The following is a 12382-nucleotide window of genomic DNA, read 5'->3' as shown; positions in this document are numbered from 1 at the left end:
AATTAAAGAGACAGTTTGGCACCTCTCAGCATAGAGACCCAGACCTATGGGATGCCATGAGGAAGGTGAAGGTGATCAATGGGATAAATGTTGATGGGAAGATGAGCCCTCTCTTCCCTACTATGCAATCAGGTGGGGTCTCTTGAATTGGGTCGTGCAACGAAGGGTAAAAAACAGGAATTACTAATGGTGCCTAGACCATACAGGGATACTGTCCTACAGCTAGCTCATTCCCACATCCTAGGAGGACACCTGGCACGGGACAAAATAATCAACAGAATCATGCAGAGGTTCTATTGGCCTCGTGTCACCCGAGATGTGCCCAGGTATTGTAGGACGTGTGCTTGTGCTCAATGTCAGTGTACGGCCACACCTGCGTAATCGTTTGATTCTTCTCCCCGTTATAGAGACCCCCTTCGAACGCATAGCTATGGACCTCGTGGGACACCTCCAGAAATCCGCCAGAGGACATGAGTAGGTTGTCGTAGATTACGTGACCAAGTTCCCAGAGGCCATACCCCTTCGCAACATGTTGTCAAAGGGAATCGCCAAGGAATTGTTTATGCTGTTCTTCCAGGTGGGCCTTCCCAAGACGATTCTAACCAACCAGGGAACCAGGGAGTTCACCGTGGGAGAGAAAGTGATGGTACTCATGCCCACGCCCAAACTCCGCTTCCTGGTGCAGTGGAGGGGGCCCTGCAAGGTAACGGAAAGGGTCTCACCGGTCAATTACCTCATCAAGCAATCGGACAGGAGGAAAAAGGTCCATCTCTATCATATCAACCTGCTGAATAAGTACCATGGGAGAGAGGAGAGTGTGGCTTTGATGACCGTGGAGGATGAATGCCATGGCCAAACTCTCCTGCCGGAGCAATTGAGACGGCGAGACAAGCTGATTGCGCAATTCGGCAGGGTTTTCTCGCCCTTCCCAGGACCAACAGATGTCCTGTTTCATCAGCCCGGCAAGAAGGTGCATATCCGGCCTTACAGGATTCCTGAGGCCCGCCGAGTCATCGCAAAGAACGAGGTAAGGGAGATGTTGAGGATGAGGGTGATCGAGCCATCTACGAGTGAGTGGTCCAGTCCCATAGTCCTGGTCCCCAAACCCGACGGTAGTATGCGGCTCTGCAACAACTTTGGGGGTGTAAACGCCATCTCTACATTCGACGTAAATAGACAATGTGGTCATCCACAGCGAGGACTGGGATAGCCACCTCCTGCTAACACAGGCGGTGCTTGTGAGCTTGGAGGCTACAGGACTGACAGCCAATCCCAAAAAATGCTGCCTCACAAACCTCATCAAGAAAAACCTGCCAAACTGTGTAGTGTGGAAGGATGAGACTTCCAGTTGCTAAAAGATAGCCTGTGCTCTGATCCCATCCTGCAGGCTCCTGATTTCTCCCAAGAGTTCATTGTACAGATAGACATCTCTGATTATGGGGCTTGGAGCCATCCTAGCTCAGGGTGAAGGCAAAGCAGAGAGACCTATTATCTTTATAAGTAGGAAGCTCAGTGATCGGGAACAGAGATATGCTACCTTAGAGAAAGAGGCCCTAGCTATTAAGTTACCTCTTGATTATCTCCGGTACTACCTACTCGGGCGTAGGTTTGCCCTCGTTACTGACCATGCTCCCCTCACGTGGATGGCCGGTAAGAGAAACAATAACAACAGAATAGCCAGATGGGGACACACCCCCTCTTGGGAATGGCCACCACGGATCCGGATGACCACCCATAGGGAGCTCTCCATGGATGGATCGTTAAGGCGGTAACACACCCGTGATTTATGTTATAGTTTAAAGATACTCTCCTTTCTGTTCCTTGCCCTTGTAAAGAAGGAGATTTGTGTTTTCTTTGGGAGATCATCCTTGATAGTGTTGAAGTGTTTGAGAGGGGGAAAAAACCTCAAGAGAACTTTGGTCAATTAAGAATACCTGCTCCTGACTCGTTTAGTCCACCTTTCCGTTTTAGAGCAACCTCAATGTACTTGGTCCGCTCACATCTATGAAAAACCACGTGAGAGTAGCTTTTTTTGTAGGTCCACCACAGGACCTACGTGCTTGCTTCGAGGTCGCAAACCCCAGTGTCGACCTTGTTCCTCCCTCGCTGCGTCCGTCTGCTCCCATGGAAGACGATCCATTCCGGCCTTGATCTCCTCCCACGTCCAGGATCCTTTACTGGCTAAGATGTCCTCCCATGTCCAGTCCTCCTGGCCATGCTGCTTGGTCAGTTTTTGGTGGGATCTTCTGTAACAGCTCTCGTTGGTAGAAGGAGACCAAGGTGCAGCGTGGCAGGCATACATAGTATTTTTATTGATGACACCAAAACAACAAAGACAAAAAAAACGAAAGTGCACAGTTCTGTAAGGCTAAGAAACTAAACAGAAAACAAGATCCCACAAAACCCAAAAGGAAAAATTACAACTTATATATGATCCCCAATCAGAGACAACAATAGACAGCTGCCTCTGATTGGGAACCACACTCGGCCAAAAACAAAGAAATAGAAAACATAGACTTTCCCACCCGAGTCACACCCTGACCTAACCAAACATAGAGAATAATAAGGATCTCTAAGGTCAAGGCGTGACAATATCATAAACGCTACACACAGCCTATATCGTTGTCACAATATTAGCTAAAGTAACATCATAATCACATAGCTAATAGAACTAACGTGTTAGTAAACCCGCTACAATCATGCAGCACCGTGTACAGCCAGTAAGCAGTTTAACAGTTACACCGGCGGGCCCCGGTGGCAATAATTAGTCAAACCAAAAAGCTTATCTTGCCTGGGAAGAGTTCCGGTGTTGGATAGTCATAGCCTGCTAGCTAACATAGCATCCATCTATTTGAGCCGGGTGTTTGAGTAGGCTAAACTAGCTAGTTGCATTTGATAGCTAAGTAAGTAAAAGTTTTTTTGTACAAATTATAGCTAGCGCTCTCTCTCTCTTGCTCCTCCTTCATTTTTGAAGAAATGAATCTGTTCAAAACTGTTCAACGATTGTCTTTCTCTCTCTTTGAGTCAGCTCTTACCACATTTTATGCACTGCAGTGCTAGCTAGCTGTAGCTTATGCTTTCAGTACTAGATTCCTTCTCTGATCCTTTGATTGGGTGGACAACATGTCAGTTCATGCTGCAAGAGCTCTGAGAGGTTAAAGGAGGTCTTCCGGAAGTTGTCATAATTACTGTGTACGTCCATGGAAGGGGGTGAGAACCATGAGCCTCCTAGGTTTTGTATTGAAGTCAATGTACCCATAGGAGGATGTAGCATAGCTGTCCTCCGGCTGCATCATGATGCTACCCTAACTGCTGTTGAGGCTTCTATGTACCTTCGTTGCAAAAACAATGTGTTTTAATCAATTATTTGGTGAAAATATTTTGTATAGTTTTCTCAAAATAATAACTTTTTAAATGTTTCACGATCTTTAGGAAAATCACTGAGGAGGATGGTCCTCCCCTTCCTCCTCTTAGGAGCCTCCATACTCCACTAAGGCTCTACCACAATGTCACGAAAGTGTTAATGAAATGCTTAGTACTTACTTTATGTTTAGTTCAATAAAGTTTTGAATTCCGTCTCATAAAAGTTTGACAAGCACACTGGTCACCCCAATCCAGAACATCAGGTACTTCTCGTTATATCTGTGTGTATAATGAAAAAAGGAACACTAGTAAATGGGTAAAATGAACAATTATAAACCAAGAGCTCATTTTTTATTTCAGCCTGTCACGGCTAACCTAGCTGTCACCTGCCGCCCACAGCCTATTAAAACATCATTTAGAGCTGTGTTGACTGTAGAGAACATTGTGGACACTCACTACAGTCTCCTGGCCCAGCCACATTTGTGATTAACCCTGCTGTCACAATACTGAGAGAGCCTCTCTCTCTATCTCCCTCTCTCTCATTGCTGAAGTGGCAGACAAGGTTGTCACGCTCTGGCGAGGCTGCCTATGGATTCGATGTCCAATTCTGGTTTTGTTCTGTTTTTCTTGTCTCCAACCGACCATTCAATTCATTCTTCCGGCTGGCTTAGGATGCAGAATAAAATATAAAATTCCAGGCATAAGAGGTTGGTCCACTCAATGATGACAATGGACAATGAAATGGAAATGAATCCATTCATTGTCTGTGCTTATAATCATGATTAAAGTCATAAAGAGAGCCAGCCTTATAATTCATTGCAGTTAAATATTTTTTAGATATCTAATTGGGCAGGCTGTTGAAATCGCAGTGTTTCCTGAAGGAATTTAAATCCTTCTGAGACTCTGTTACAGTATTCTTCCCTGTGCTCAGACCCATTTTAGATGTATGCCCTTTGAGGTCAATATCTACAGAAATTGATCTTAAAGACAGACTGAAAATGTGCTATCCCACCAGCAATGTCCTTAATCATTAACATGACTGTCTGAGAAGAAACAGATAATGCACCTGAAGAATGGCAAAACATGGCCTAATGATGCAAATAGCCTAATGATAGTTTGACATGCTGTGCTACTGAGGAGGTCATTAACAGTGCTCCTATGGCCCAGTTCATGAACACACACTGACTAGGTTACAATGCATGGTCATTTATTTGCAGTGTGTTCCACTGTCTTTAAAACACCCAACAGATCACTCACTGGTACGATTCACAATCAGCTTGTTTAATCCAAGATTTTCATTCGATAAAGATAGTAATGAACAATGGTTTACCAGATCAACCAAGTTTAATTTCAAGAATATTGTAAATGTCGTTTTTCATTATGACAAATCAATGACAGTGAAATTATGTGAAAATGACTGATTGTCTTATACAAAGCCTATCTGTAAGTGAACCTATTTGAGCCATAATGCACTGAACCTGTAACAGTAGGCTATGTGCAGCTGTCCTTTTGTCCAATGGCATGGGCTTTGGGGACTAAAATCCGTGTTTTTATTGTGTCTGCATGCTCCCTTGTTCTTGCACTTGACGGCACCAAAATCCCTGCACTTGGTTATAGAAATCTATGCATAGCGCGTTTCATAGCACGTGATGTGGCTTTCTAAAGCAATGCTTCATAAATACGCACATAAAAAAAAAACTCAGACATCGCAGCAACCAGAACTTTAGATCAGTGCGAAGGGCGCACATGAGAGCGCGGATGCCAAAGGAAATGAGCGCCCATCAAGAAACCTTATAAACCAATAAATTACCACTTAGATACTTATATAAATATATTTTCTATATGATGTTAAATGTTTTTACCTTTCCTTGTTTCGATGATTAAACGTATATTTATTTAGTCAGATACAGCGCGTCAAGGTTGGATTAATGATTGGAGACCGTTTGGGTGGAGGGAAGTCAACACCTGAGCGAGCGATGTGAAGGTAAATACATGTTTTTGTTGTATTTCATTTACCGTTTTAATTTAATAGGGAATAATTTCCCCCCAAATTACAGCGTCATGTATAATTAAATGTATTGCGATTTTTAGGCTAAAATAAATTATTTAGGCCGATGTGTCCTAATTCAGGACTCTCATTCATTTCACAGTACAAAAACTCTATTATAGCCTACATTTGCATTGACATCAACACATTAACCTAAACGTTAACGAAGCCTATACAATGGCACTGAATAGTAGATCTATAATTAATTTGAAAAATAAAAGGTGAAACCCATTGAAAGAATAATAACCAATTTAAGGGAAGCCTATAGTGGTGAAAGTGAAACTAACGTTTACAAAGTAGGGCATTTAGCCTATTAGTCTAATATTGTGAAATTGTAAATGCAGTTAAAAGTTAAGATAATGAATTTAGGACTCTTGAAATACATTTAGTAAAATATAAACCAACGTTATAAAGGCTTCATTCACTTTTAGATAACAGTACACCCCATCAGCTTCGGTATGACTGCACCTGTGTGCACCATCCTATGGCGACTGCTAAGCATGAGAACGATAGCACAAAAGTACAGTAAAGGGAATGTATAACAGGAGCCGTGTTTAGTGATCTCATGTATTCAAACATGAACAAAATCGACTGTCTCCTGTTGCACATGAGTTATCTGACAGGAGTGGAATTTTCTCTCTGTGTGACATGCAGGGCAATAGCTTATCCTTTGCCCATCCTTTGCCCTTCCCTAATGGTTAGCATACTCTATCAACAATTTTTTTAAAGAAGGCTGCCCCTCAGGCTAATGATTATCATTAGATAATTATAAAGTAATATAATTTATAAAGTAATATAATTTATATAATGAGATATAGCAGGTTGGAGTTCAAACACCCTGATGATTTTGCTCATTCAAGCAATGTGAGAAAAACTCAATCTAAGACATGGTTTCATTTTGGCCACGGAATATGTGATTCAGTGCCATTCAATGCCAGTTAAGAGTATCATAAAAGAGTATCAAATAACATTCACCTCAGACATCATACATACCCCACAAGACATGCCACCAGGGGTCTCTTCACAGTCCCCAAGTTCAAAAAGAATTCACGGCAACGCACAGTATTATTCAGAGCCTTGATTGCATGGAACTCCCTTCCATCTCCAATTACTCACTACCTTAAACAACATCTCATGGAACGGCGGGGACTGTCAGGGGACACACACAGACACTCTAACACACACATCATTGGTTGGTGTTGTATTGTTTGTATTATTATTTTATTTGTTATTGTTTTATTTATTGTGTGTGTATATCATGGTATTTTTTATTTGTGTGACTGTCCTTGTCTATTAGTGCACCAGTGTTTTGTTACTTGTCATGTTCTGTGTTTTTTGTGGACCCCAGCAAGAATATCTGCTGCCTCTGCAAAAGCTAGTGGGGATCCAAAGAACAAAAAGAAAAACATAATTATGTCTGTCCACAAATATTTCTCTCATCATTTCATAGGTTAACCAGGAATCATCTTAAACCTCAGTGTTCACCTCTCAGGCCCAGTCATGAAGTCTGTGCTAGATGGTGTGGCTGACACCACCTTCCGGACTATAACATCTGGACTGCAGTACCTGGGCTCCAACGATGCCATCTATGATGACACCACCATCAACGCTGACTTCACTAAGGGTGGATTGTCCGTCCAGAAGCCTCTCTCTGCTTTCCTCAGTAACTCTTTCCCAGACAAAGTGCCTGGAGATGAGGAACTCATCCTCAAAGGCATCCCATTCTTCCCTACCAATGCCACAGATCTGTTTGGCAACCGGAGTGGCTTTGGAGATGAGGGAACCGGAATCCAGTGTGGGGAGAACTTCATGGATATGGAATGCTTCATGATCCTTACCCCTAGCCAGCAGCTGGCTGTGGCGGTGATGTCACTCACCCTGGGCACCTTCACGGTGTTGGAGAATCTTATCGTGCTGTGTGTGATACTCCAATCCCGCACCCTGCGCTGCCGCCCCTCCTACCACTTCATAGGCAGCCTGGCTGTAGCCGACCTGCTAGGCAGCGTCATCTTCGTCTACAGCTTTCTGGACTTCCATGTGTTCCACAGAAAAGACAGCCCCAATGTGTTCCTCTTCAAGCTGGGCGGAGTCACCGCCTCGTTCACAGCCTCTGTGGGAAGCTTGTTTCTCACTGCTATAGACCGCTACATCTCCATTCACAGACCCCTGGCCTACAGGCGCATCGTCACGAGGACCAAGGCTGTCATCGCCTTCTGCGTGATGTGGACTATCTCCATTGTCTTCGCAGTGCTCCCTCTGCTGGGCTGGAACTGCAAGCAGCTCAACTCGGTCTGCTCAGACATCTTTCCGCTTATTGACGAGAAGTACCTGATGTTCTGGATCGGGGTGACTAGTGTGCTCGTCTTCTTCATCATCTACGCCTACATGTACATCCTGTGGAAGGCCCATCACCACGCCGTGCGCATGCTGAGCCGCACCTCCCAGAAGAGCCTGGTGGTGTACTCGGCGGATGGGACTAAGTCGCAGACCATGCGCCCTGAGCAGACGCGCATGGACATCCGCCTGGCCAAGACACTGGTCCTCATCCTGGTGGTGCTGGTCATCTGCTGGGGCCCTGTGCTGGCCATCATGGTCTACGACCTGTTTTGGAAGATGGATGACGATATTAAGACAGTGTTTGCTTTTGCCAGCATGCTCTGTCTGCTCAACTCAACCGTCAATCCAATCATTTACGCCCTGAGGAGCAAGGACATGCGACACGCCTTCCTAAACTCATGCCAGGCGTGCCGGGGCAGTGCCCAGCAGCTGGACAATAGCCTGGAGTCTGACTGCCAGAACAGGCACATTGCTGCCAACAGGGCTGCAGAGAGCTGTGTGAAGACCACTGTGAAAATAGCCAAAGTGACCATGTCTGTCTCCACTGAGACATCTGCAGAAGCTGTCTAGCTGGTCATCATCATGTCACAGCGATATTGCGTCACGAGATGGGGATGGACCTTCCACAGGATGTAATGAATTACACACATAGCTAAATGCTTCAGCGGTTCATTACTTAATTGTTTTATGTTTACGAGGTGTGCCAGTATAGTGTTCCAGTGCCTAAGTGCCAAATATATGGTGATGAAGACAGTGGGATGGGGACTGTTGGCCATAGACTTCATGATGATCAAACTGTAGAAGGCTTAGCATATTTCTTTGTACTGTGAATTCAGGTTCTGAACCAATGATATATTCATTCATGGGATAAGGGGCTAATTAAGTTTTTGAGATTAGAAGTATGTTTCAGTATGTTATCAAGATGTCAATATGTGTTCCATAAAGAAGATAAATCATTTAGGCTTTGAGAAGCCAGAACAGGCATTGGCTTTGTCCAGGCGTTATGTACAAATATACAGTGTTGTGTGAAGAGTTCAATTTTATTTACATAAGGGTCTAACTTTAATTTTAATTTACTTAAGACATGTATGATCCATAAAGCGACAGAGGAACCGTTGCCTTTGTATTTTCTTTTTATACCGACCGGTCTGAGTTTATTTTTTTATTTCAGAAATAACTAACAGGAAATCAAATCTGACCTGACTTTGTGTAGACAGCTCCATTGACTGTTTGAGTCATCTTTCATATAGAAGCTGGATGAATCTGAAAACCACAGTCTTCAATTTAACGAAATAAATGTGCCATTTGAGGCCACAGTAAGCTAAATCTGCTTTAAATACTTATGAGATGTGTTCACGAAGTCAAAAATCTACAATGTCATTATAAGGTATTGTGCCTTTCATATCTTTGTCTCTACTCTTGGGTATAGTGGTATGTTTTCAATAAAAAAATGAATGTATACCAAACAATTTTACAGTGTTACATACAATCCAGTTCCAAAAAGTGATTTCATTGTGAGTCTGTCTTTAAAACAGTTTGTCAACGCAACAATGTATTGTATGGCTAAAGCTTGAGCACAGGTCATGAAAATTGAAATCTGGTTGCAGTGTGCTGGCCACACTACCATAATAATCATAGAACTACATGCAATGGATTGAATTCAGATGACTTGTAAGTGGATTTAATTGAATTCAGTACATTTGTGAATAACTTTACAACTTGATAAAAAAAAAAATTAAAAAATCTACCTTCTGTTCGACACCTCATCAAATTGTGTCAGTGTTACCGTAAACATAACTTAACTTGATTAGGATTATTTTGATATTTGAGGAGATCACAATAGCTACCCTAGAGTAGACATACAGCACAGCTTTTAGATAAACAAAACAAGAAGATAGCCTGTCTGTCAGTTTTTAGGTTGACTGCAGTTCATTCTTATCAAAGGCAAGCCTTTCATTCGTTAGCAGACAAAACATTAGAATGAGTCTCTTACCAGTGTTGATGAAAATGGTCATTTTCAATTATATTATGTAGGACTTTTAATCTAGAACTATCACTCAGTTAACATTGTTCTTTAGACATTTATCTTGGTGTTAAACTACTACCGACAGCTGTTTACCAGTATGCTTTGCTGCCTCTTGTAATGTTGAGTGTTGGAAATCAAATGTCAAACTGTTAAGTGGCTTCTGTACTGTGGTGGCATCTGAGAAGTCTTTTGGGGGGGAAAAAATCTGCGGTATTCAACAGTTTTTTTTCACATTGCAATGTAATGTTTCCAAGCTTTTGAATAAAGTCACAGCTGGTTGTCATGTCTTCTGCCCAAGTTCATGATTATTTGTTGAAAAGCTGTAGGCTAGTAGGTATAGTGTGTTCAGCCTACAAAAGAGAAGAAAAGCGCAATAGAACAAATTTGATAAACTGTAATAAGTGACCCCAAGGTCTTGTTCGAATAGCACCCTTCCTTCCTCTTTTCTTTGAAGTAATCTCTGATAACAAGGCGTTAGATCTGTCACAAATAGGTGTAAGCAGAGATCCACTCATTTAACTTATACAACCATACACCCATAGATTATACACCTACACCAACCATGTTAGGTACGGTATGTTATTACTCCACTCAAGAAGGCAATAAAGGAAGGACACTGAACAGAAATCTATTTTTTCCCAAGAATAGAACGCTATGATGCAGCCTGCAGAAGTCAGAGAAAATACACCTTTTGGCTTCGTGGAGCAGAGCTGTTGTGAAGGAAGTTTTCAAGGAAGTGCATTTGTGTTTATACAGGACCTTCCGCACCCACCTACCATCAACCAATTATGTCAATGTGGAGCTATACAGAGCCCTCCGCATTGTTACAAAATTTGAGAGGGCACGGTGATGCGGTATGGAGCTTGATTTGGCCTCTGCACCCCTCTAGAGGCTTTGGAATCGCATCACACCCCCATACAAAGCTTATGACCACATTTTTGGATCAAGTATAAGTTGGCTTTAAAGGGAAGCATGGACTCCTGATGCTTTCCCGCCCTCTTGTGGACGATATACAACACTGCCCTCACTGTCTCACATCCACAGGATGGGAATTTCCCAGCAACTCTGCATTGTCCACTTTATAGGCCTTTTTGGAAGATAGTTCATCAGAACAGGCCTGCTGGATGAATAATTATAATACAGTTATTATAATACAATACAATATAATACAATACAATTGTTATAAACTGAGTGTTTTAGGGTTGTATGTATAAAGCACCTCCGATTGAGCATTGATCTCCAATCAGTTCCCACTCTCCATGTAATCTCATCCATTGTGATCTAAAGATGGCAAAACGTATCCTTAATTAGCACTCATACTCTAAGACGCTTGATACATAGGGCCCCCTACGTGGGACTTTGACAGTGCTAATAGCAGTGCTATGCATATTATAAACAGACAATACTTTTTTTGAACAGTTCAGATTTACAGCTGAACAGAGACACATGAAAGAGGCAATGCTATGAACATGATTTCATAGTATGTCAGTTCAGGTATAATCTCTCGTGGACAGATTTTGCATGCCAGCAAAGCCACTATACAACACAACACTAAATAATCATTAATTGCACTATAACGGTGACAAACGGTGCCCGCAAACTGCTAGGGCTTGCATACAGCTGTCCCAACAGCAGTGTCGTGTCAGTAGTCCCAACAGTTTATCACTGCTACACCTGGCTATCAGTGGAGCCTTGTCTGGCAGTGAAACAGTTCATTCAGCCTCATTTACTGCCTTTTAAAAAACATACAGTGCCTTGCGAAAGTATTTGGCCCCCTTGAACTTTGCGACCTTTTGCCACATTTCAGGCTTCAAACATAAAGACATAAAACTGTATTTTTTTTGTGAAGAATCAACAACAAGTGGGACACAATCATGAAGTGGAACGACATTTATTGGATATTTCAAACTTTTTTAACAAATCAAAAACTGAAAAATTGGGCGTGCAAAATTATTCAGCCCCTTTACTTTCTGTGCAGCAAACTCTCTCCAGAAGTTCAGTGAGGATCTCTGAATGATCCAATGTTGACCTAAATGACTAATGATGATAAATACAATCCACCTGTGTGTAATCAAGTCTCCGTATAAATGCACCTGCACTGTGATAGTCTCAGAGGTCCGTTAAAAGCGCAGAGAGCATCATGAAGAACAAGGAACACACCAGGCAGGTCCGAGATACTGTTGTGAAGAAGTTTAAAGCCGGATTTGGATACAAAAAGATTTCCCAAGCTTTAAACATCCCAAGGAGCACTGTGCAAGCGATAATATTGAAATGGAAGGAGTATCGGACCACTGCAAATCTACCAAGACCTGGCCGTCCCTCTAAACTTTCAGCTCATACAAGGAGAAGACTGATCAGAGATGCAGCCAAGAGAACTGCAGAGATCTACAGCTGAGGTGGGAGACTCTGTCCATAGGACAACAATCAGTCGTATATTGCACAAATCTGGCCTTTATGGAAGAGTGGCAAGAAGAAAGCCATTTCTTAAAGATATCCATAAAAAGTGTCGTTTAAAGTTTGCCACAAGCCACCTGGGAGACACACCAAACATGTGGAAGAAGGTGCTCTGGTCAGATGAAACCAAAATTGAACTTTTTGGCAACAATGCA

The 12382-nt window shown here is 42.6% G+C and overlaps 1 protein-coding gene across 1 annotated transcript; it reads left to right on the top strand.

Moving 5' to 3' along the window:
- Positions 1-4892: 4892 nt before the first annotated feature.
- cnr1 (cannabinoid receptor 1) lies at positions 4893-10060 on the top strand. The gene is made up of 2 exons (XM_021600230.3): positions 4893-5347; positions 6861-10060. Exon 2 carries the CDS (start codon positions 6911-6913, stop codon positions 8315-8317), a length of 1407 nt encoding a protein of 468 aa, XP_021455905.1. The 5' UTR covers positions 4893-5347; positions 6861-6910; the 3' UTR covers positions 8318-10060.
- The last annotated feature ends 2322 nt before the right edge of the window (positions 10061-12382 follow it).

The sequence above is a fragment of the Oncorhynchus mykiss genome, chromosome 4, assembly GCF_057628025.1.
Source record: "Oncorhynchus mykiss isolate SJ-2025 chromosome 4, ASM5762802v1, whole genome shotgun sequence".
Taxonomy (NCBI): Eukaryota; Metazoa; Chordata; class Actinopteri; order Salmoniformes; family Salmonidae; genus Oncorhynchus; species Oncorhynchus mykiss.
Note: the sequence above shows the minus strand (reverse complement) of the source record. Positions and strands in the feature narration are given on the sequence as shown.

Excerpts from the sequence above, each read along its gene's own strand:
- cnr1 (XM_021600230.3), top strand. The coding sequence starts at position 6,911 with ATGAAGTCTGTGCTAGATGGTGTGGCTGACACCACCTTCCGGACTATA.